This window comes from Chelonoidis abingdonii, chromosome 2, assembly GCF_003597395.2.
Source record: "Chelonoidis abingdonii isolate Lonesome George chromosome 2, CheloAbing_2.0, whole genome shotgun sequence".
NCBI classification, from domain to species: Eukaryota; Metazoa; Chordata; order Testudines; family Testudinidae; genus Chelonoidis; species Chelonoidis abingdonii.
The window spans coordinates 220,247,728-220,274,675 of record NC_133770.1 but is presented as its reverse complement, the minus strand read 5'-3'; the positions used below and the strand labels follow the sequence as shown (position 1 = coordinate 220,274,675).

Here is a 26,948-nt window from a genome sequence, read left to right as displayed (position 1 = left end):
GGGGCGGTATCCCAGAGTGGCACCATTGTGACTGCTCTGGAAAGCAATCTGAACTCAGATGCACTGGCCAGGTAGATAGGAAAAGCCTCGCGACTTCTGAATTTCATTCCTGTTTGCCCAGCGTGGAGCTCTGATCAGCACGGGTGGCCATGCAGTCCCAAATCCAAAAAGAGCTCCAGCATGGACCGTACGGGAGACTGAATCTGATCGCGGTATGGGAGACAAATCTGTTCTATCAGAGCTCCGTTACAAAGATGAAATGACAAGCATTTGAAAAAATCTCCAGCTATGATAGACAGAGGCACAGCAGGGACTCAGCACAGTGCTACGTGAAAGCGTAACGGAAAGGCAAAGAATCAAATAGATGCCATGGAGGGAGGGAGGGAGGGGACTGAGAGACTCCAGCCTATCCCACAGTCCCCATGGTCTCCGAAAAGCATTTGCATTCTGGCTGAGCTCCAGTGCTCGTAGGTCAACACATTGTCCGGGGTGGTTCAGGATATATCTCATCAATTACTCCCCCCTCCCCCTCTGTGAAAGAAAGGGAAAAAAATCATTTCTTGGCTCTTTTCATTGTCACCCTATGTCATGACTCCCTGTCATCCTGGCAGACGGGACAAATGCTTGGTAACCGTCCTCATCATAGCAGCTGGAGCCTGAGCTCCATCAGCCCCCCCCCGCCCTGCCCCTTTCGTGTCTAAAGAAAAGGTTCTGTACTCCCTGGACTATCATAGCAGCGGGAGGCTGCGCTCCTCTCTCCCCACCCTTTAATGTCCTGCCTGTACTATCATAGCAGCTGGAGGCTGCCTCCCCTCATTATATCACTAAAAAGTCAGTTTTTCTTATTCCGGCATTCTTTATTACTTCATCACACAAATGGGGGACATTGCAATGGTAGCCCAGGAGGGTTGGGAAGAAGGAGAAGCAACGGGTGGGGTTGTGTAGGGCACCCTTTAGAATCACATGCAGCTCATCTTTCTGCGGGATTTCTGGGGCTCAGACCCGGAGCGGCTGTGCTCTCTGGCTCTCTAGTGACTTGCCCCATATTCTAGGCAAGACTGACTCTATTTTTAGACAAAACATAAAGAAGAGGATGACCTGGGAGTCATTCCATTTTTGTCCAGGCGCACCCGCGCTCGCGCCATTCCCTACCCACGCGCCCCGCCCCCGACGCCTGGCCCCGGGCCTTGCCCCCCTGCAGGCCGTACCCGGCGCGCGGCGCGCCACTGCACCTCGCAACCGCCCGGCCGCGCGTGCGCCAACGCCGCACGATGGCGCCCCCGCGCGCCAAAGGCGAAACCCCTCCACAACGCCCATGCGGCATTGCGCATTCTTCACACACACACACAGTAGATGCACGCCACCATCGCACACCAGTAGACCCGACACATACCGCAGCCGCCGCGCCTCCGCGACCCGGCTGAACTCAGCGGGCCAGCCAGGAGCAGCCCATGCAGAGCAGATGGTAAAAAAGTTGAATAAACGATCATGCAACCAAAATTTGCCAATTGCAAATGGTACAAAATGATGATAACAGTAATCACCAATTTCAATTGGCAAACATACAGAAAATCGATGATAACCGTATCTCGTCACCAAATGTTACAATTGGCAGACGTGCAATAGGGATGTAACCATCTCTGCTACCTTGCAAAGTCAAATGAATGCTGCTGTGTAGCACTGCAGTACTGCCTCTGTCAGCAGCATCCAGTACATATACGGTAACAGTGACAAAATTCAAAACAGGCTTCATGGTTGTCATGTTATGGCATCTGCCAGGGCAATCCAGGGAAAAAGGGCGCGAAATGATTGTCTGCCGTTGCTTTCATGGAGGAAGGATTGAGTGACGACGTTTACCCAGAATCACCTGCGACACTGTTTTTGCACCATCATGCATTGGGATCTCAACCCAGAATTCCAATGGGTGGGGGAGACTACAGGAACTATGGGATAGCTACGGGATAGCTACCCACAGTGCAATGCTCCAGAAATCGACACTAGCTTCGGTGCATGGACGCACACCGCCGAATTAATGTGCTTAGTGTGGCCATGTGCAGTCAACTTTATACAATCTGTTTTACAAAACCGGTTTATGTAAAATTGGAATAATCCCGTAGTGTAGACGTACCCAATATCACCACTGTGTCATAGGCAAATACATTTAGATTGGCAAGAGAGACTGCTCAGCATGAAGAGGTGATGTTCCATTGAAGATGGGTAGAAAGCATCTCCTGAGTACTGAAGACAGCTGTTGACTCTTGGGGGGAGGAGAGGAAGTAGTTTATTTTACAATGTTTGTTGATACAGTCAATTGAGTACAAGACACGAGATTGTCAGCTGGTGTAAATTGATGTAGTTCTATTGACTTCAAAAGCTGAGGATCTAGCCCAACATTTTTATAGGGAATGAAAATCGTTGCAATCTGAATAGTCTCTCATACTTATCTCCTGGATTTTCATATCTAGTTTAGGCTTTAGATAAGTTCTGTAGTCACCAGTGACAGCACTGATTATGAACGGATTACATAACTCTGAGGTTGCCATCCTTAGTAAATGTGATAGGTGCAATAGACAAATGACTGACACTATAATGCTCTCCCTTGACATGATGTGCACTCAATTTGTAACCACTACAGTCAGCTCTAAATATCAAAACCTTATGTTGACTCAGTGTTAATGCACTTATCACATGCGTGCAACACAGTTGATGTATATAGCTTTCACAACCAATGAACATCAGTAATTCATTTTAAAATATAAATTTACATGGCGGCACTGGGATGTTACACTTGGATGTCAAAGTAAATGTTGACCAAACAGCACTGAATCTTTCTATTCTTTTCTCATTGTTTTAGGTTATATAACAATTTTTCTTTCGTATGTTACATACTTTGATACTGAAATCCTCTATTAACTCTGAGACCAATTCTGGAATCCTTATTCCTGTTGAATAGCATTTATGCAGTTGGTCCATTGAAGTCAGTAGGACTGCTCAAGTGAGTAAGTGCTACTCATCATATGTGCTGCAGGATTTAGACCTATTGTTTTAGACTTATATTTTTATCTTGCCTACAACCCTCCTCATTCCAAGAGTTTCTAAGTCAATGTTAAGATTTTTCTGAGTATATTTTCCCTTAAGATCTTAGTTCTCTCTTATTCAAAAACTATTCAGAAAGCCCACAGCTCAGATGTTTGTCATCATTTTGATTATAAGAATTATTTTGTGTATGAGAGAGACAGAAATCATTCACTAGCATTATTATACTTATTATCACCTCTAAAATAAATATTACTCAGAAGATTAAAAATAAAAACAGAATGAACTTGTGCAAGAATGGATCTGATTTCTAAATTGCACATAAAGTATTTGCCATGTTACAGAATGATCAAGCTTATTTATAATTCCTGACAATTAGAAGAACAAACTTGTTCCAGCACTTAATTAGTGAAATATGCTTTATATTTGAATAGCCCTCTGGGTTTATCCAGCCAGCCTTTGACTCTTTCTGCTCTCTTCTTTAATGTACCAAAAGAAAATATACTTAAGAAAATGTTACATAATCTATTCATAGATACCTAGATCTTAAGACCTGATCAGTTTTGTGCTGTGGACCTTACTGGTATTTTTCTTACGTATTAAGATATTGCTTATTTACCTTATCAAAGTGTAAACTATAATGTTTTGTTTTCACCTTCCTATCAGAAAGTGACGTAAAAGAGTTTATCAGATCATTTTCCTTCATCATTTAACCTTTGTTTTGTGTTATAAATTCATAGATTCATAGACTCTAGGACTGGAAGGGACCTTGAGAGGTCATCGAGTCCAGTCCCCTGCCCTCATGGCAGGACCAAATACTGTCTAGACCATCCCTGATAGACATTTATCTAATCTACTCTTAAATATCCCAGAACTGGACACAATACTCCAGTTGAGGCCTAACCAGCACAGAGTAGAGCGGAAGAATGACTTCTCTGTGTCTTGTTTACAACACACCTGTTAATGCATCCCAGAATCACGTTTGCTTTTTTTGCAACAGTATCACACTGTTGACTCATATTTAGCTTGTGGTCCACTATGACCCTAGATCTCTTTCTGCCATACTCCTTCCTAGACAGTCTCTTCCCATTCTGTATGTGTGAAACTGATTGTTCCTTCCTAAGTGGAGCACTTTGCATTTGTCTTTATTGAACTTCATCCGGTTTACCTCAGACCATTTCTCCAATTTGTCCAGATCATTTTGAATTTTGACCCTGTCCTCCAAAGCAGTTGCAATCCCTCCCAGTTTGGTATCGTCCGCAAACTTAATAAGCGTACTTTCTATGCCAACATCTAAGTCGTTGATGAAGATATTGAACAGAGCCGGTCCCAAAACAGACCCCTGCAGAACCCCACTTGTTATACCTTTCCAGCAGGATTGGGAGCCATTAATAACCACTACTCTCTGAGTACGGTTATCCAGCCAGTTATGCACCCACCTTATAGTAGCCCCATCTAATTGTATTTGCCTAGTTTATCGATAAGAATATCATGCGAGACCGTATCAAATGCCTTACTAAAGTCTAGGTATACCACATCCACCGCTTCTCCCTTATCCACAAGACTCGTTATCCTATCAAAGAAAGCTATCAGATTGGTTTGACACGATTTGTTCTTTACAAATCCATGCTGGCTATTCCCTATCACCTTACCACCTTCCAAGTGTTTGCAGATGATTTCTTTAATTACTTGCTCCATTATCTTCCCTGGCACAGAAGTTTCTCCAGAGAATGGAGATTCCAACCTTCCCTAGGCAATTTACTTTCCCCGTGTTTACCTACCTGACAGTTAGAACTTTTTCCCTAATGTCCAACCTACATCTCCCTTGCTGCAGTTTAAAAGGCCCATTTGCTTTCTTTCCTCATGAGAGCTAAGGTAACAAGGTCCCGTCCTTCCTGATGACACCCTTTAGCTACCTGAAAAACTGCTCATGTCCCCTCTTCAGTCTCTCTTTCCAAACTACAATAAACCCAATTCCTTTCAGCCTTCCTTCAAGGTCATGTTCTCAGACCTTTATCATCTTGTGCTCTTCTCTGGACCTCTCCAGTTTCTCACATCTCTTTCTGACAATGCGTTGCCAGAACTGGACCACAATCACTCCAGTTTGAGGCTAACCAAGCCACGAGTAGAGCGGAGGGATGACTTCTTGTGTGCTTTGTTACAACGCACCTGTTAAGTGCATCCAGAAACACGGTTTAACTTTTCTTTGCAGCAGTATCACACTGGATCATATTTACAGCTTCTTGTCACACTTGACCCCTAGATCTCTTTGCCATCATTCCTCTAGACCGCTTCTTCCCATCTGTATGGTGTGAAACTGATGGTTTCCTTCCTAAGTGGAGCACTTTTTGCTATTGTCTACTTGAACTTCATCGGTTTACTCAGACATTTCTCCAGTTTTCTAATATTTTGAATTTAACCCTCCTTCCTCCAAAGGCCAGTTGGCAAAGCCCTCCCAGGTTTGGTATCGTTCCGCCAAACTTAATAAGCATACTTCTCATGGCCCAACATCTAGTCGTTGATGAATTATTGAACAGAGCCAGTCCTAAAACAGACCCTGCAGAACCCATTGTCATACCTTTCACAGGATTGGGTATATTAATCTGATGCTCCTCTTATAATATGATCCTAGTTTATAAAATATTTCTGGCGTGAGACATCAAATGCCTACTATAGTGTCGACTTCTTGTTTACATCTCGCGGTGACATCCAACATTAGTGTTCGCTGCAATGCAGTCCAGGAACTTATTGGATAGTCTGTGCCTCGCGGTGTTATTTTCCCAACATATATCTGGATAGTTGAAGTCCCCCATCACCACCAAATCTTGGGCTTTGGATGATCTTGTTAATTGATTAAAAAAAGTTATATAAGATTGGCATTAATTTTATATCGCGTTCTTAATGATAATGAATAAACTAACTCTTGTAAGCCAGTAAGCATCTTCATTATTATCATTAAAAGGAAATTTCTACTGGGATCAAATTTTGCATATTAAAATTTTTGATTTTGTTTTCTGAATGATTACATACAATGCTCATGTGCAGGAATTATTTTCATTCCTTTGTGAACCATTACTCATTGTATAAAAGGTAATGTTTTCATAATTCCATTACAAAAAGTCATTGCAATATATTTTATCCTATCTAGAATCTGAGGCCTTGTATAGAGCTTTATTTGCAGCTTGGGTTTAACTTTCACTTTTTATTAACAAAAAAATGATGACTGGTTCCTTGGTTATCTTAGGAAATTATAAAGTTGTAGTGCTCCAGGTAGATTGATAATAAAAATGAATGGGAAAAAACAAAGCAGCAGAAAGTAAAAGAAAAGTGAATGGCAAATAAAAAAAGCCATCAACTCTTGGTGCAGATACAGCTTTTCATGAATAGCAGCACTCCTGCAAAACTGCACCACGTGTGTAGATCATTGCACTCCCTGGAGCTTATAGACTTGAGCCAGTCTAGGATTCAGCCTGCAAAGTACACCTTGTAGGATCGGGGCCAATATTTTCAGTGTAAATTCCCTCTCAGGTTAGGGTTTAGGGGTGTTTTAATATTATTTAAGAGCTAACTTAAGCTAAGTGGGTGCAACAGCAGACAAATTCTGCTGAAACTGATAATTCTTCTAGTGAATGGATCTGAGCCTTAGAGATTGGTCAAATCAAATTGCAATACGGAGTGTCTGGGTATAATTTCTAAAAGTTCTACATTTAAAATAAAAGGCAGTTGTGATTACACATGGTTACTTTGGCTGTGCGTGCAGCTTGAGTAATTGTATCTGAAAATAGCTAGTTAGGTGGCCAACTAGACATTTGTGTATGCAGTCGTGCAGTTTATGCACACCGTCACGGGAATTGTGGACAGTCGTATTTGAACTCATATGAGTTTATTCGTGGATCTGAGCATTATCTTGAAAAATTGGCCCTACTTGTGCACTGTTTTGTATTTTTACAGAGGTTGCTAGCCCATTCACTTGATTGAGAATCTGGCTTGTGCAGTTATGATACATATTCATGTAGACCAGATCCAGTTATCTAATTACACACAATATAATTCACTGTACCACAACAAAAATCTGTTAAACTCTTGATAATGATTTAAGTAAATATCTTAACATTCAAATACAACCAGAGCAGTTGGTCCAGAACAGGAAGAGAAGGTCGTAGCTGCCCCGTTCATCGGGAGTCTGCACAAACCTGCAATTCAGACAGAAGGGACACTACCCAGTCTGAAGATACTAATAATACTCTGTCAGGTTTACCTACCCATTTTTAGCTGTTTCTAGCCACAATCAAATACAACAGGCATTGCCTTTTAGCATTTTTTAAAATCACTTTCGGAGCTAGGACATTGCTTCCACATTAAGAAAAAACATGGTATATAAAAATCCTCTTTGAGGAAACTTAATCTTGAAATATGCCAGTGTTTTGCTGTACATTTCTCTAATTAGATTAAATTAAATTATAGATGTATGCATGGTGGAACTTTGTGGCACGAGAAGCACCTTCTTCTCTGGAGTAGTGTGGAGGGATGCATGTTAACTGTGGCATGTTAATGGTGTCCCTAGTCCCTGTTTACCAGAAGCTGGGAATGGGCATCAGGGAATGGATCACTAATGATTAGATGTTCAGTTCATTCCCTCTGGAGCACCTGGCTTTGGCCACTGTTGGAAGACAAGATATTGGGCTAGATGTACGTTTGGTCTGACTATGAGTATACTTCCAGGGATCCCAGCACAGTGTCTCTTGCTACCCTTGTTGCAAAGATGTAGCCTGCACTTATGAGACGGTCCCCTATAGGTATATGCTGGGGGAAGAAAGGGCAATGGCTCCATCCTATTGAATTGTACAACCTCCCCCTCAGCTGCTAGACTTGTTCCCTCTTTCGTTGCAAGACATGTAGACAGGATAAGGCATAATTTGGCCAATTTCAGGGCTACAATCTTCCAAACTCTTAACAGCTTTCAAGTACTGAGCATATCAAAATATTTCCTATTATTTTGTTTTGTTCCAATTTGGATTGCACAGCTGTATCAAATACTTGCTTTGCCCCAATCAATGCAACCGTGTCAGCTTTCACACATTAAATTTGGGAATATAACCTTATACTTTGCTTAACACTATAACCTATGTAATGTGTGCTTATCTGTATAATTTAAATATGCATGACAGCAGACCAATCTTTAAGTTTTACTTAGGAGAACTGATACATTGTAATTGGATTCCCTTCAAATACACTTGATTTGGGTTTTTTATGAATGGTAAAATTTCTCCTATCTGTAAATCATTTTGAGATGCTTAGTATGAAGGATGTTGCATAAAAGTACTTTGTATTGTATTCCTGATGCACTTACTGAAACCCAGCAAAGAGTACTGTGGCACCTTATAGACTAAGAGACGTATTGGAGCATAAGCTTTTGTGGGTGAATACCCACTTCGTCACACACGAAAGCTTATGCTGCAATGCATCTGTTAGTCTATAAGGTGCCACAGGACTCTGTTGCTTTTTACAGATCCAGACTAACACAGCTACCCCTCTGATACTTTAGTGAAACCCAGTTTCCAGTTATATATTCCTTGGCATAATTAGTTTTTTTTTCCCACAAGCAGTAGTGTCACACACTTATTAGAAGGTCAGTTGTTGGTCCTTGAAATTACATAAGAGATTGTTCTTGATAATATTCACTGCAGACAGCGCCATTTGTTAAACTGAACCACTTTCAAACATTTTTCATTCAGTTATCAGTCAGAGATCGTTGTCAGCCAGTTGTGAGACAGAGAAACTATATGTGCTCTGTACATGCTTTTCCCCTTATAATGATAGCATTACAGACTCTAATAACCATCAAATGAGTATTTCTAGATATGTCTTTAATGTAGTTTACCATACTTCCCTGATTTAAGGACCTGTTAAGTTTAAATGTAGGTGGGCTCCTGGGATCATACAGCTGTTCCTGAATACAGCACATACATTAGATGTATCTATTCCAGAAAAAAGTCTGCCCGCTGTCCAATGCAAAATAAATTGGAGGGGCTCAAAGCATCTGTGTAGTGGCCACTGAGCACCACCCTTCCTGATCTGTCTCCTCATCTCTTGCTGGGATTCTGCAGAGACTCAATGGTGAGACCTTTCCTGCCCCCAATTAGTGATCAAGACCTGATCCCATAATGCTGTTATTAGAAGGGAAGTTTCACCTGCTCAGTAGAGAGTTGCTCCTTTATCTTCCCTTCATTGCCATGATGGGAAAGAGCCTCCAGGTGGGTGCGCCCCCAACCCAGTCTCCTGTCCTTCAGTGGTATTTGTAATGAAGATATTAGCCAGGGAGAAATTACAGTGACAACACTCTCTTAGTCTGCTGAGAAGACTACTGTCTTCATGTAATTGAACTGCTGAGGGAGAGTGTTTTGTTGCTGTGGGAGAAGTTGAAGCTTTTTTTATTTGTATATGTTTACTTACCCCTTTGGAGACAAGTGAACATATCCAGGGGGCCTTCCCCAGTTTTCTACAGTCAGGTTTTGGTACTCACTGACCTAGGTCTTTGGAAGGAAGGTTGAGATTGGATTACAGCTATCTTACACCATGAAAGGGGAGAGGTTTTCAATTTAGGACTAAGGACTGGTGTGGGACAGTTGCTCTGTAGTGTTAGGAGGAAGTTGTTTAGGCATATGTCAAGGGAATTGGGGAGGAACCTCTCTGTTTAGAGTGGGGTATGCTCTTGGATGAGTGATTTGTGGGGATTGTAAAATGACATTTTATCTTATTCTGGTAGTTGAGAAATTTGGTATGTGCTTCCAGGTTCTATGGAGCTGGAGATCCAGAAAGGAATCAACTTTGGGGTTTTGGACGCTTTTACCCACTACCTAGTTAGGAAGTGGTTAATTTCTAGGGCTTGGCCAATTTGTTGACATTTAATACCTGTCTCATCCGGTGTCTGGGTTCAGTAATGGAGGGCAGGATCTAACAGTGACCCACATCTCCCCTCAGAGCTGTCCATAGCAAAGTCACCACCACTCATGATTTAAAGGCATATTGTCAACTTTATTTTTTTAAATACCCTAATTCAAAAATCTCAAGTTTCTGTTAGCGCACCCTTTCAATAATATGTCCAGATTTTTTTTTCTTTATACCTTTCTTTAAAAAAAGAAAGGGAAAAATTAAGATTTTTCTGCTTCAGTGCTAATATTTACAAGGGTATTTTCAGTGAGGCTGAGAAACAATACCAAAGGCAACCTGAGCTTCCTGTCTCATATTTGTATAAGACAGTGAGAATATACAAACTGCCACCAAATGCACCAAGAGAACAAAGTGAAAAATAGTGAGAAATCACATATTTAGCAAACTTATTTCAGTATCTAGCAGCAATAATAGGGAAAATATTTCCTATTTAAAGATAATATTTTTTTCAAGTTGATCGTATAATGTAATCATCTAGGATTATATTATGGAGATCTGGTCTGATATTTTTGTTGGCACAATACTGGCACAGTACAAAGGGGTACTGCAATGAGCCTGACCTAGGAGATTGCTGGGAAGAAGATATAGCTTTTTGTATCTGATCCAGTGCAAGAACTGCCTAGTGTCAGGGCTGAGCTGTGGGTGACTTGTGGGCACCGGTCAGCTACTAAATTGCAGTCAGGAGATGAGTAGCAGCGTCATGTTAGGCCAGGATACCAGGAAGTTGGTGTCAGGCCCCAAGTTATAGACAGCAAGCAAATAGCAGAGTTAGAGACAAATTAGGGTCAGAAGCGAAAGTCTAGGATATATAGCAAAGAAAGGTCTAGAAGCAAGCAGGCAGTCTGAATTGTTGCTCAAACAGCTCCCCATGATGGCTTCCCAGTATACCGGCATAAGCCAACTAGTGGGCTGTGAGGGGCTGTCAATCAGGCCATGCAGAGCAGTACTTCCTGAAGAGCCTAGCTTCACAGGGTCCTCCAACATAAACTCAGCCCAAGCTTCCAATGGCAATGCAGAAGTATCACTGGCCAAGAACATCCCAGGTTCTAGTCCTGCTGGTTCTTCTTCGAGCGCTTGCTCATATTCATTCCATATTAGATGTGTGTGCTCACCACATGCACCGGTGCTAGAATTTTTTCCCTCAGTAGTATCTGTAGGGGACCGGCTCTGGCGCCCTCTGGAGTGGTGCCTGCATGGTGCGGTATAAGGGGTGCTGCCGGCTCCCCCCACCTTCAGTTCCTTCTTGCCACCAGTAACGGTGCTGGAATGTCTGCTGCTTCGACTAGTGTTACCTGTTCTCCATTCTTGTGAACTTGCATAACCTGTAGTTTAGTTGTATATAGTTAGTAGTTGAATTAGTTACCCTTAGTAGTAGTTTAGAGTCTTTGTGAGTTCCGAATGGAAGTCAGCCTGGGAATGGGGCATGTGCTACCTCAAAAAACAAAGGCTCAAGGAGCCTTGATCTTTTTGGACACAAAGTTTATTAATCTTCCAGTCTGCAGTTGAGAGTGGGCAACCACCAGGCCCTCCTGGGCCGCTCTGACTTTAACATGTGGCAGGCCATGGCCAAGTTCGAGGGTTCCCTTCCTGAAGGATCCTGGAAGGAATTCTGAACGATCCTCGGTGAAGGCACGGCCGCAGCCAGGGTGGCCCTCCAGGCAGACTGTGCCACCTATTCCATGGGCTCCGCCATCTCCATGCAGCAGACTTCCTGTCTGCTCGTCTCAGGCTTATCCAGTGAGGCTCCGCAGTTGATGCACGACCCTTCCCTTTGACGGCCAGGCCCTGTTTGCAGAACAGACAGACAGCAAGCTGCATGGTTTAAAGGACTCCCGAACCACCCTGAAAACTCTGGGGCTTTATATCCCAGGCCAGACACATAAGCAGTTTAAGCCGCAGCATCCTCAGAGGGAGCCAACCTCGGCAGGACTTGCCTCACAAGAAAGCCAAGGACCATAAACGCTGTCTGAACCATGCTCCTCCACGCTCTGCTCAGTCGGGCTCAACCCGAACTAAGCAGGGGCCAAGCGATCATTTTGAGGGTATGCCCGAAGGTAACCTACCAGACAAGTGGTGGGCAACCTGCGGCCTCCATGCAGTCCATCAGGATAATCCACTGGCGGGCCACGAGACAGTGTTTATATTGATTGTCCACAGGCACGGCTGCCCGCAGCTCCCAGTGGTCATTGTTCACCATTCCTGGCCAATGAGAACTGTGGGAAGCGACGCAGGCTGCAGGGACTGGCTGGCCACCACTTACTGCAGCTCCCGTTGGCCGGGAACGGCGAACCGTGGCCTCTGGGAGGTGCGAGCGGATGTGCCTGCGGACGGTCAATGTAAACACTGTCTCGCAGCCCACCAGCAAATTATCCTGATGGGCTGTGTGCAGGCCACAGGTTGCCCCCCACTGCACCAGACTATTCCCTGGATCCATCCTCTCCATTTTTTTTTATATCTTTCTGTGAAATCCTATCCGCCTCCATTGGTACTGCTTGGGATTCACCTAATATGGAATGGACATGAGCAAACACTTGAAGAAAAGATGGTTATCTTCTTCCGTAACTGTTCTTTGAGATGTGTTGCTTATGTCCATTCCATGACCTGCCCTCCTTCCCCACTGTTGGGAGTTCCAGCAAGAAGGAACTGAGGATGGGGGGAGCCAGTGGGGCCCCTTATACCATGCCATGTGGGCACCACTCCAGAAGGCACCAGAGCTGGTCTCCTACAGATTCTGCTGAGCAAAAAACTTCTGGCACCAGTGCATGTGGCGAGCACACACACCTAATATGACATGGACATGAACAACATATCTCAAAGAACACCAGTTACAGAAAAAGTTAGCTGTCTTTTCTTACACCTAGTCATAAATTGTGATTAATTTGATCTACCTGATGTGAAAGCCCCTGGGAGGGATTAATTTGAGAGCTGCTGGAGACTGGGCTAGACAGAAGATGAAGATGCTGGTAAGTAAAGAAAGCCTCTGAGGATATGTCTACACAGCCCATGGCAGCAAATCTCTCAGTCAACAGACTCAGACTTGTGGGGCTCATTGTAGAACTCTAAGAATAGCTGAGTAGACAGTATGTTGATTGGACTCAGGCTCTGAAGCCTGCCTCCCTCCATAGGCATCAGAGCCTGAGCTCCAGCCCAAGCCACAACTTCAAAGTGCTGTCTATAGATCTATTCCTGGAGTGCTAGCGGGAGCCATTCGTGCCTGAGGCTGTCAACCTTGGCTGTGTAGAGATACCTTGAAAGATTTGGGAGCCATTGCCTACTGTCTTTGCTGATAGTCTTCCAGCCTTGTTCATAATGTTCGTAAACTAGGGCCAAACAGTAATTTGGCTGCATGTTTAGAGAGGGAAAGAGGAAATGTCTTAAATATTCAGGACCCACACTGTGTAGGGCTATAGCTATAGGGCTTTCTAGATTAATATCAACTCCATGAATTGCAAAAAGGGTGCCAATGCAATACATGCTGCACATGTGGTAGGCGATAAACACTGATTGCACTACTAACTAGATAGACCAACATTTTCTGCACTACACGAAGCTCAGGAGCTGTCCTCAGCGGTAGTCCTAAGCAAGTGTGTGCTAAAACAGTTAACCCCAGAGGGTGACAAGGGTCATGGAGACTTACGACATATCTGAGAGAAAGGACACATCAAGCTGTGATGGCTGGGTAAAAAGCACTGAGTCACTGTTTCTACCTGATTTCAAAAGCATATTGAAATCTACCATTTCCCTTAATTCAAAAAGTAGAATTGGTTTTAGATAGAATATTTTGGTATTGGGTTCTCCACTCTGGAATTCACTTCGGTTGTCTGGTTTCCAGAACTCCAGATCAAAGTGTAGAGCCCATCTCTTTCCTCATTCTGGTCGTAAAGTGTTGCTATCTATAGCAACAGGCTGGACAAGTAGTTGGAAATGCTGCTTGTGTGGCTTTGGGCCAATTCAGAATTATTTTGGTGGAGTGGTTAGGATCCTGCACGTGGCTCACTGATATATATATATAGTACGTATTGATTTTAATGATGATTTAATGGTATCAGAGAATAATATATGCTGATAATAGGCACAATATGTACCTTGGTGAATGTTCCATGCCATCCCTGATAATGACATTCTTGTGAGACCAGTTTCCACAGCTGGAAAACAAAGCAAGGGACTATCATAGACTGAGCCCTGGGAACCAACAGGTCTAGGTGGCTGTGTAAAGACAAACATGGCATTAGTAGTACCCACTTGCAATAGGGAGTAACCTCCATAGTTGTAGAGACCAGGAATATTTAGAAACTTACAAAAAAAGAGCTCTAACATATTTAAATTATTGTGTCTGACTTGTCTGTTCTTGTATTACTGTATGATTGTTGTTCAAAAATGCCTTTTTAGCATCATTATAAAAGTTAAATGATCAGATGGGGTCTCACAGTTGTATTAAATTGATTATTAACCATATTTTCTCAAGTATGTCCTCATGAAATGCTGAGTACTCTGACATTTTCCACGTTTGTCTTTTGTGCGGGTGTGGGAAGTATACTTATAGTCTGTTTTCATAATTTCTAAAATTTAAATCTAAATTCTGCTTTGCCTCTACTTGAATTTTCTGATAGTGACATTTTGGCTTATTTTACTTAATAGAAGGAAAGAATGAAAAGGATGAAAAGCTCTTTTTTCCTTTTGTATACCTTGTGACGATGTGGTTCTGGCGGGACCCAACTGAGAGTGCCAAATCAGGACCAATTGCTCAAACAGGGCAGTCACAGCCCAAGGCTGGGGTTTTTCCACCTCTAAGGCAAACCAAACCAGCCAGACAAAAGACTTTAGTGTCACCCCTCTGGCTAACCGCAAGTCACACAAGCAATTTCCTTAGACACTCCAGTCTCCCAGTATCACCACCAGTCCCACACGTCCTGGGGATGAATGGATTATTGAAACAACCCACGCCAGTTAAAGACACAAAGGTCTCTCAGCTTCCCAAAGGACAAGCCGCTGACCCAGGTCAACTTTATGTTTCATTAGAGAATATTTAAATTCAAGGCATTGCATCACCGAGTTTGGGAATTGATCAGTACATTAGTCATCGGGACGGGCAACACACAGAGCGGTGGCCTGGCCCGCCGGGACGCTGGTTATTTGGTTAATGTGTGAGCACAATATACCTACATACAGTCCTGTCACTGTCCCCAATGAGCCCGGCGCTGTACCGGATATACACCTCCAAATCTTTCGCACCAAATCACGCTGAAATGCACCAATCCTTTAGAATCTAATACTTAAAGGTTATCAATCTCCCTTAAAAGAAAAAGATAGGGTGAAAGACGCTAGAATTCGGTTCTCAAACATCACATTACAATACACAGTAATGGCACAGTCTTGGTATCAGGCTTGATAAGCAGTGATGAAGTTACCACTGCAAGGTCGTTAACCAGATTCTGGAGAAATCCCCCACTGGCCATGGAGTACTCAGTCCTCTTTGCGAGCTTGCAGATTGTAGCAAGTCCCTCACAGAGGTAGATCCAGGATTGAGACAAATGGCAGATCAGGCTGTCACGCCTATATACTAGCTTTTCCGGATGTAGGAATCTTTGTCTCCTATGCTGGACGCTATAACAAAGCAAAATGAAGTTTGCAGTACATGGGCCGATTTCCGCTCACTTGCTGAGTCACAAGGCGATATACACGGCTTACTCGATGGTCATGCTTGTGTAGTATGATGGTCCTTCATGGCGCCAACATACAACAGCAAAGAGCATCAAAGCGACTGACCACCCCAGACTAGGTTGCGGATATTATCTCCCAAAACAAAAAAATAACCGAGACCAACACGGTATTGAAAAATACAGACATAACACAGCCAATCTTCATACTTCAACTCACAGCAAATATGAGAAGACCCATTACAGGCGAACTCTCCCTCAAATTAACCAACGCTAACCCGTAACCTGGTCTTAGACACCTTATATAACCCCCTTTACATAGAATTTGGTGCCACTACAGAACCTTGGTTGCAACCCATGTTCTATATGGTCCCAGTTTATATCAATAACGTCACATACCTTTCATCAGTTCTTACATTGTATTGACCACACATATTATTTAGTAGAGACTGCTTTATTATTCTGTTTTGTGTATTGAGCACTTTAAAGAGGAAGAATTTACCAGCTAATTAAAAAACAGGCAATAAATTTTAAATGTATGCAATTCCATTCCCAGAGCTCATCAATGCTGTTCCACCTTTTTTAACTACATATTTATGGCCATCAGAAGATCTCAATCCCAAAGCTGAGGAACAGTAACAATTTTTGGGATGGAGAGTGCAAATGACCATTTGTTACAATTCTCCCAAACAAATTTTACTGCTGTCAGCAGACCTGTCCACCAACCCATCTGCACAACCCCTTTTATTAGTCATCTTCTGAGGGTCACAAAGTAACATTTTCAGAAACAGCCTATGTCACATTTTCTCAATTGCCTTTAATGAGACCCACTACATACAGAGAGCTCCGATTATAAATGATAATCTTTACTAGGCCAATTCTGTGTGGAAAAGTAAGGTTAAATGGTATTATGGGGTTTTTAACATTTCCAATAAATACAGTTGGCATGGTTTAACTCCTTACATCTTCCTCTGAAAGAACCTTCAGGATCATAATTTTAAAAAACAATCTTTATATTTAATTCAGATGATAGCCAGACATGGCATAGTCCTGATCTAAAGATTCATGGGCCAGATCCTGATCCCCACTTCAGTGTGCAAAACATCCAGAAAGCCAATGGATCCAGCTCCATGAGGAGTTCATCTATACAGGGGATACTCTGATGGCAGAGGACCCCACCACATCAGCTTCTACACTCCTCACAACCCAGGTCCCAGAATAGGAGGCATGTCTCAGAAAATGTGGGAGTGAGTGGCCGGGTGACCCCTGGCTGCTGGAATGACCCATGGGGCAGTGGCCAGCTGGCATAATGTAGAGCAGCCTTGAGGTTATGCTATTTATATACCAGGGACTGGACTGGCATCCAGCTGCTGGGTACTATTCAGATGCAGCCTAGGATGGGGATTTATATCTTAAATCTATAGATATTTAACTAATGAAAGTTTTTTTTTTCTCTTCCGTTGACATGGAATTCATAATGCTATGTTAGTGTCATCAATCAGCCAGAGTTCTGAATCTGCAGAATCGAGTACTTAACGATCAGATCCAAGAGTAATCTCCAGAAAGTGCTTAGAATTAAAGCCAAATCTGAGAAGCTTTGTACTTTTCATGACATTTTCCCCCTTTAGCTTTCTTGTTATGGAAGCCACATGAAATCAGCAAGCAGTCTTAAACTCAGTCTTTGAAGATATTATAAAACTGCAGCACTCTGCACTTGCATATGTCTCAGAATGAGGGTGTCTGGCATTTATTTGGTTTGAAAAATACAAGTCGGATTTGGCATTTGTGCTACATGCTGTAAATCAGCATTTACTAGGCAAATTGTTTAGTTGCTTAATAGTGCTACTCCAAATCTTTGTTTCTCAATGGGAAATTGATGAGCTGCACTACAAAGCTGATGGGATGTAGACATTTGACATGGTATTGCGAAGGTACACACGGAGTATAAAAGAAATGATGGTTTTATTCATTATTCATGAATGTAAATGGCAAATTTCCATTAGGATACCTACAGAATCATTCTCAATAAATGTTATGATTTGCAAGGTGTATCTTTTGTTGAATGTGTGCTTTTTATTTTATTTTCCTATAAAAAGTGTTGAAAAATCTCTGGACCCATTTTCTTTGTTTCCTTCTTTTCAGGACTATGATTTAAGCCAGCTTCAGCAACCCGATACCATAGAACCAGATGCCATCAAACCTGTGGGGATCAGACGACTTGATGAAAGACCAATCCATGCAGAACCTCAGTACCCAGTCAGATCAGCTGCTCCTCATCCTGGGGATATCGGGGACTTCATTAACGAGGTAAAGGAGAAAAAATTGTTTCCTTGCAGGATCGGATAGGCTTTTCTATGTTGCTAATTGCACTCTGCATGAATAGCTGTTACATTTGGAACATAATAACTTCTTAAAACTTGCTTATACAATTAAAATGACCTTGGTAGATAGAAATAAATATGGCCTTTTTAAGTGCAGACAAATTTAATTAACTCATTCAAACAGAAAGAGAAGATATGTCAATTAACTTTTGTACATTTGTATTAATTGAATTCACACTATGTTATCAGCCTTAACCACAATATCTCCAAGAGGGATTATACCATGGGTTCCAAGTAATAAATAGACTAACAAAATTATAATTTAGCCTAAATTCATTTATTAATGCAGATTAATTTAATAATAGGAGAAGTTCATTTTGATTTTCCTTACACATTACCCTTTGAATACAGATAATAGTGGAAATTCAATGCTTGAAAAAGACCAAAAGAGTTCCAGCAAACAAGATTAGTGAGTAGAGCAGCTAAATTAAATGTTATGTAAGTGCTTTAAGTACTTTCCTTGTCAAAGAGTTTTTAAGAGGCTCTGTGCCTTTTTGATTCTTGCAGAGTAACAAACAGATAATTGACAGTGAATGGAGATTTAGAATGTACTTTAAAAGATATTTTCAGTTATGAAAGATACTTGCCTACAAACATTTTTTTTAATTATTGTTATCATTGACCAAATGTTTGGGTATATTTAAGTCATTTGTTTTGTGGAACTTAAAATGCTAAACATTTCAGTGTGTTCTTTATGCTTATTACTTTGGGCAGAAAAAACGTTAAAGAATAACTTGTCATTTATATTCTCTGATTTTCTCAAGTGTTTATTCAGGTAACAAACAGTTTAAGGTAACTGCTGATTGGAGCTAGGAAAAATTTGCAAAAATGCTCTTGTAAATATTTGATTTTTTTTTTTAACAAAATCCCTGCTATGATGTTCATACCTCTTTTGTGTTTGCTAGAATATTTATTGGATGCAACAAGATTAATCCCAGGAATGAACACAGAGACCTCCCTTTCTAAGTGACTATATTCAGTTTCGATGAGCATTCAAAATTTGCATTAGAAATCTGATTCTGAGAATAGCATTCTTTGAATCAGGGGATAGAAACCAACCATGTGACAAGATAACCAGTCACACGGCTAACTTTTCAAATAATAAATATTTGAGAAAATCATGATTTGCTTGTGGACAGTATGGAATCAAGTGGGGAGAAAGGTGAAATTCATCATGGGTCCCTTGTCTCCATCCCCTCTCTGAGGATGATTCTAACTTCCTTGCACAACCAAACAAGGGCTAGAGGTGGTCTAGCTCCATTTTAATTATTTCTTACATGTTATTAATCCAGCTGTTCTTGTGACATAGTTTCTGCATGCTGTACAATGATGTTATACTATCCAGTTGTGATTTATTGTGAATGTGGACATCCTGGGTCATGGAAAGGGAAAATCGAGGCAGGGAGCCTACCTTCAAGGTACCTTCTCTTCATGGCCTCAGGTTGGCTGTGCAAGTGGTTGTCTGCCTTGATTTACCTCTTCTGGTGTCTTCTGCCCAGGAGCGGATTGCCTGCCTGCATTCTCCTTCATAATGGCATACGGAGGCCCTGGGTACGTGCCCTTCTGCAGCGGCCCATGGCATGACTAAACTGCCTTCCTCATTTGCCTCTCACATGATGGAGTCCCCAATAACTCCACAAAAGCTTTTCACAGATAAATAGCTCTTCTCCAAGGTTAATTTATTTCAGAAGTCCCACAACCATAATCCAGAATTCCCCTGCACGGTGCAAATATCGAGTCTTTCAAGGCCCAACAGTCCATCAACACACTAAGTACAGCTCTGGCATCTCACCGCACTCCAGTACAGCTACAGGATCTCTCACCTCTCTTAAACTTTCAGAAACGCTTCTGGTGTCTCTCACCACTCTTCACGCCAACCCCACTAGTTTCCACCTTGTTTCCTTCCTGGATAGGGTTCCAGCACTTGCCCAGAAATATCAGCGGCTGACCTCTCAGTCGTTCCCCAGACTCGACCCTCTCTGGACCCCTGGCTTCAGCTCTCTTCCTGAAAGAGCCAGCAGGCATCTCCCTCTGCTGTTCTCTCTGGCTCTGGCTCTCTGGCCTGGGGACATTTGTAAGGTGACCCCCTGACTGCCTTCCTGCCTCCCGCTTTCACCAGCACCACTCCTCCCTGTATTAGGGGCCTCCCCTCCCTGAAGCTCTGAGCTCTTGCTCCTCTGAGAACTCTGGATTCTCTCTTTCTCTCTAAGGACTCAGCATTCTAAACTCTCCCTTGAGTTGTCTCTCACTTCTAATTTCTAGGGACATTACACCAAACTAGGGCGCACCTGGATTGGAACAGGAGAGCTGGGCTCAATTCCATTTAAGGGGCCACCTACCCTGTTACAATTATACTTCAGTGTTATGCTTTTTTTTTTTTTTTTTTTTTTTACTTTGCAATGTAGGGAGCTGTTCCAGCAAACAGTTACTTCTACCAATGTAAGTGGTACCATTGACTGCTATGTACATAAGGGTTGGTGGACTGATCCTTGAATATGTAATAAATTTCAGAAACACATCATTTTATTTTTAAGAAGTCTTTATAACAGTTACTTTTCTAATGCTAAAAGGGTTTTTTAAACCATTTAGACTCAAGTTTTCAGCACCTTTCTTCTGCAGTCCTCACCTCAGTGCATTATTCTAGCACGTGGCATCAGCCATAAACAATGAGCTACACCTCTTGCTTGTGGAAGCTGGAGACAGTCCAGTGTTGTTTCTGGGGCTCTTCAGACTAAGCCATGCCCATCATGAGCATCTGCCTCAGGTTTTGCCAGTTGAACAAGTTGGAAGTTTGGCTTATCCTGAACAATTGTATTATAATTTCAGTTTTAATTTGTTTTTCAGCAGTTGGAAGTCTCTTTCTGTTCTCAAAAAACTTAATATTTTATTTAGCAAACCCCCAAATGCACATAAGTCTTTCCTTAAGTACTCAAATGGAAGTTAATGAGCGTGGGAAGGAGGAAGATGTCTTTTCAGATGGTTCCCAGGGCCCCATGGCAAGGTTTTTGTCCAGTCAGCATATTGCAACCTCACCGCCATTTGCACAGGGCAGCAGTCACTCATGAGAAACTACACAAAAGAGTTCCCTTCTCCTGCTGGCTATGCTTCTAAGGAGGGCGAGCTCTCTGCATCTGGTGATAATCTGGAGAACCATACACTCAGGTTTTTCCCTGAATGCTTTAATACTACAGCTGCAAGGCAGTCAACCAGGCAAAATGAAAGAAGAAGGTCCCAAAACTAAAGAGAAATATCTTCCCACCGATGTTTCACCTATTTTCCTCCTTGAAAGACATGGCAGGTTCCAAATGGGAAGTCCCAGTTAAAATTAAAATGTTAAATAGAATCATAAAAATCTCATACCTTTACAGGTCCCTAAAGTCAGAAGAGGAGTAGCCTCACACAGACTTGTATACAAAAAATTACTGAGACTTTAAGACAAAAGACAGCTTGTGGGAAGTTCTTTGAAGCCCTCATCACCAGCCATGTAGATAGTGTTAGTAATCACACACACTGCAGGATCAGCAGCTGTGGATCTAAGGATCAAAAGGTTTCCATGTCATTGTTCAGGAAAATACGTTTGTGGTAACCTGGTGGCTTACTAGCCTCAGAGAATGATTCTTGCTTTGTGTGAATTTGACTGGGTTCAGATTTTGGACAGGTCCAACCAATGTTTATGTAAATTATTGGCCTCAATGTGATACGCTTGAAGAACAAAGTCTCTAATTCAATGGCTACAAGGAAGCTGTGCTACATCCATGGACAGCAGGCAGTCATCAGAGTGGATACTCTGCACATCCAAGTCACAGGTGAAAAGCTGTTGGGAGAAATGCTAGAGAAATTAGCAACAAAGAATACAAAAGAACTTGAACTGTCTTTACTAGAATTGGCAATGCAGTCCCTTTGTCTACTTACCAGCATCTAAAAAAGGTCTTTGGAATGAAACTTTGTAGTGTGTGTTTGCATACAGGAGCTTCAAAGTCCTATACAAGCCTCTTTCTTTCATTCTACCGTATGTGCCAAGAATCTTATAAAAATGCAGGTAGTGCAAGGCTTAGATTCCTAGTCATATGAATGGCCATACTGGATCAGACCAATGGCCCATCTAGCCCAGTATCCTGTCTTCTGACAGTGGCCAATGCCAGGTGCTTCAGAGGAAAGGAACAGAATAGACGATCATTGAGTTATCCATCCCCTGTCATCCACTCCCAGCTTCTGGCAGTCAGAGGGTAGGGACATCCAGAGCATAAGGTTGTATCCCTGCCCACTCTGGCTAGTAGTCATTAATGGACCTATCCTCCATGAACTTATCTAGTTCTTTTTTTGAAACCTGTTACAGTTCAGGCCTTCACAACATCCTCTGGCAACACTTTCCACAGGTTGACTGTGCATTGTGTGAAGAAATTCTTCCTTTTGTTTGTTTTAAACCTGCTGCCTATTAATTTCATTAGGTGACCCCTGGTTCTTGTGTTATGAGAAGGAGAAAATAACACTTCCTTGTTAACTTTCTCCACACCAGTCATGATTTGATAGACCTTTATCATATCACCCTTAGCCATCTCTTTTCCAAGCTGAACAGTCCTAGTGTTTTTAATCTCTCCTCATATGGAAGATTTCCGACCCACTTAATCATTTTTTATGCCCTTCTGTATATGTTTTCCATTTCTAATGTATCTTTTTTGAGATGGTCCAAATTACTCAAGTAATACAAAAGGAAATCTACCTATCTTGATGAGGAGTATGTAACTGAGTATGCTGTATCATCCTAATGACTTGTCAGTTGAAAACAACTGTTAAAATATGCAATGCTTTTAAAACATTCAAGCATTTTGAAAATATTAAAACAGTTATTCTTAATAGATAACCACTTTCCAAAAAGAAAAGATTCCAGTTGTGACTTTCAGTTATATGGTTTGTGGACATAAACAAAAATTACCACAAGGACTTGCTTGCTTTGTCTGTTTCAGTGGATAAATGAGTCTCTAATTTTAAGGAAGAAACTCCTTTTCTTCCAGTCCAGTGTACAAACAAGTTGGTAAGATAAGTCATGTGTTATTAGGAATCCTCTGTAGACATTCTGCATTCTATTTTGAGTTTTTAAAAAGTGGAACATTATTAACACTTAGAATACTTGAGGATTTGCATACCAGTGTAAATTAAGCATACGGTGCAATAGCTTTATTCAGTCTAACAGTACATTTTCAAGAGTTAACTGTCCCTGAACAGAATCGTAGAATCATAGAACATTAGAGTTGGAAGAGACCTCAAGAGGTCATCTAGTCCAACCCCCTGCTCAAAGCAGGATCAACACCAACTAAATCGTCTTGAATAAATTGTATTATGGTAGAGAGCTTGAGGCTAAAGATCTTTTTCTAATCAACACAGGACATAGCCTGAGGTAAATTAAATGAAAATCACAAACCAAAGGCCCCATCCCATGAGATGCAGAGGACTCTTCACTCACTTTGAAGTAAAATTGTTGTTGATGGTGTTAAGGTCTTTGCGAGATTGAGCCCTTCAACGTGCTCTCTCTTCAAAAGCCAACTCTTAGATTGTTACAATTGTTCATATAACCCTTAGGCTTCCCTTCCTTATTCCCAATCCCCCTCCGAGCACCACCAAACACATCTCTCAGATCTGATAAAGAACTAGGAATTTATGAAAATGTAAGCAAAAGAACATTGATTCTCTAATGTTCCCCATTTCTGTTCAGGATTCTGTAGTTTACCTTTTCCTGTCATTTGGTAACAATAACTAAAATGAGAGCATTGTGTGCGCTTAGCTTATGTAAACATAAGGTTGCTGAACCTCCTTGGTCAACTCTGGGTGCAAATTCCCCTTTCTCCTTCACGCCTCCTCTGAGTAACAGGGGCGGGGCCTGGGCAGAAAGAGGGGAAAGTTGAAGCCAAATTTGTCTGAGTAAAGTTCACATCTCCACAATTGAGGCAGCTTAGCCATCTGGCAAACCTTCTGTGGTTCTTAAGATCGGAAAGGCCAGTCCAAATGACCTTACCGGCTCCTTTAGACAGGGACTCCTCCTGGTATTGAATGCAATCTGAGGAAGGCATGGAGAGCTAGCTAGTCATAGAAATAGCACCAGACAACAGAAGTAGATGGCAGATTGGGTTAGTATGGTGATTGTATTCAGCAACAGGAAGGGGAAATTGTCTCATTTTAAATTTCCCCTGTAAAATTTAGTAAATATTTTGCCAAGGATATATTGTGGAAAATTCACTTGTCCTCCCAAGAGTTACTGTGTTTAAATTTGGGGCATCAGAAGATGAAAGAGAGAGATTTTTAACCTTGCCTTAAGTGCAAATGTCAACTTAAGTTTAACCATGTTGATATCACTGTAATGCTGCCTCTTGGTACCTTTTCTCAAGAACACAGTTTGCACATTAAGTGCAGCCTCTGGAACAGTGATCTCTTCATTGTCATTCTATCCTGTAAACTCAGTGGCACAGCAACAGTTTTATTTCGTCCACTGCCAGCAATGGATGCTGAACCAGGAAAATCCAAGTACCAACTTGAAAATAATAAAGAGATTGTTCAGTCTGTAAGCCTAGCTTCATGCTGTAGATGGCTGGTGCTTGGCAGAACTTCTAGTGTTGCACGGGGAAACTATTTTTATTTACAGATACTGATTAAGCTAGTATCCCAGAGTCAGACTCACAAGCTGGCCATCCTGAGAGTGGATCAACTATGAAAACTCTCTAGGAATAGCTCAACAATTTCTGCTCCAGGCCAGCATTGTGAGTGGCTTTTACAAGATAACTCTGATACTTTCCACATAACCTCTTCAGCTGAAGCAGGACTTCTCTTCCTTCCCCATTACCTACATCCAAAAGGATGGGAGTCTGTAGCCCCGAGCAAGCTTAAGAGACTGACTGAAACGAAGAACATTCAACAATGTAGACCCAGCTATATATAGCTCAGTAAGTAAAATTGTGTTTCTGTTTGAAGAGCAGAAATGAACAAAAAAGACTAGAGCTTTGAAGTTGGACCAGATAAGACATTGCACTCCAGCTACAGACATTTAGGTTGATGGACTCATTTGTCCTTATTATAGCTATCAGGATAGAAAACTCAGAAAAGAAATATAACAAAGGGTCCCAATTATCCTGGTTAGGTAATTTGAAAAGATGACTGGAGTGATGGCTACGGATTACCTGCTCAGTGATGATGTACAACCCAAAGCATTTATTTAAAATCTAGAAATGTTCTTGGCTGAGGTTATTAGTATCATAAATATACGAAGCTAAATATCCAGAGCCAGGTTCTCTGCTGCCTTGTGTAGTCATGTACACCCATACAAATGGGGCATAACGTGCTATTAAATCATATTGCTAGCACTGTACACTCATTTTACATATTTATGAATGGTTACACAAGACAGTAGAGAATCAGGCGCATAGTTTTACTGGTGTGTCTTTTCTTATGCAGATGTGACATGTGGCCTGATTAACTGATTTAGTGATGTTTTCAAGAAAAATCAGTGTCCATGCAATAGACTGTTACATCACATGATTAGACCTACAACATGCCATGTCAAACCATATTGAATGAATTTTACCAAAAAGGGATAATCTCCAAGGAAATACTCAATCTTGCAGATAATCTGCTTTGTCAGGAAGCTGTTCTCGGAGAAATTTTTAAGTGCTAATTTAAGAGTGAGAGGCTTGACAGGACCCTCACTCTTAAATTCTTCACTAAGCCTTCTAGCATTTTGGCTGACAATTAATCTGTGGACAGTGGCTGCCAAAGTACATACTTCAGCTGAAGGCCTTGAAAAAATTCTGCACGTCCAGTGAAAGAAACTGCAGGGTTGAAAACCCCTGAAGATGGTGACTCTATTTATATTGTCTTCCACACTTCAACCCTCTTTGTTGAGCCTTTGTGGCCATTCCTTTCATTATCGCTAAGATTCTAGCAAAGGGCGCTAATTTAACCTTCTAAAATCTGTAAGGCCAGACAGAGCTTTTAGGCATAAACCTGGGTAAGAAGCTAGTTCAGGGAGCCCCAGGAGAGAATTGTTTCAGAGAGAGACGGGGGAAGAAAGAGAGATTTCCTTCCCTACTCTGCCCTTGCTTCAAGGGAGGAGTGCTTTGGCTGTAGTCTTTTTCAACAATGGCTCTGTTAATCCCCCACCCACTAGCTGCTGAGGAGAAGTGTCAGGTATGTAACCATGGTCTCCGATAGTATTGCCATGACCCTCTAAATCCCAAGTTTCTTTGCGGCCACTCAACACTATCACTTCCCACTGCCGCCCCTGGGCAATGGCAGAGGGACAGAGCTTCTCTGGTCTTGGGGCCACAGTGGGGGAGGGGAAGTAGAATTGGGCAGGACTGTGGGCAAAACGGACAGGGCTGCAGGGGAAAGGGATGGAATAGGGTGGGGCTGTAGGCAGGGCCACAGGCAGAAGGGGAGGCGTGGGGCCACGGTTCTGGCACAGTGCCCACCACTTTTTCTGACCTAGGGTAGGAGATCTTCATCCGCTTCTGCTTGCAGCTCATTTGAAGGTGTATCCTGTGGGCTGAGAAGCCCTGCTGTAAAAATCATGGAGCATTCTGGCTCTCTCCTTGGTTGGCAGATATGGATGGCCACAACATCTGTCCTTTAACGCATCAAATTGTTTCACCAAAATACAATCTCTCATTAAAAGTTGAATTCTAGGACGTGCTCCAAACCCTTCAGGCCTTCCCCTAAAAATGAAATTCAAGTCACTTACTTCCTCAGAACAAGCTAAAGAAGTGATCTTCTAAATCATCTTCAGGATGTTGATAACTGAAATCCTTCATCTACAAAAGACAACATAAGTCATGCCCAGCTTTGTATTTATTACAAAATGTCCTCAGAAAATTAAATATTGTCATCGCTCCAAAATGAGATTGGCAATAGCTGTCTGTTATCCCTGCCTTGAAATAAG

The 26,948-nt window shown here is 42.0% G+C and overlaps 1 protein-coding gene across 1 annotated transcript in view; it reads left to right on the top strand.

Annotated features, from left to right (window-relative positions):
• The window catches only part of CDH2 (cadherin 2), a 191,551-nt gene that overhangs the window by 162,149 nt on the left and 2,454 nt on the right, over positions 1–26,948 (top strand). The window contains exon 15 of the mRNA XM_032799049.2: positions 17,787–17,951. Within this exon, the coding sequence (XP_032654940.1) occupies positions 17,787–17,951 (165 nt within the window). The remainder of the gene's footprint in view (positions 1–17,786; positions 17,952–26,948) is intronic.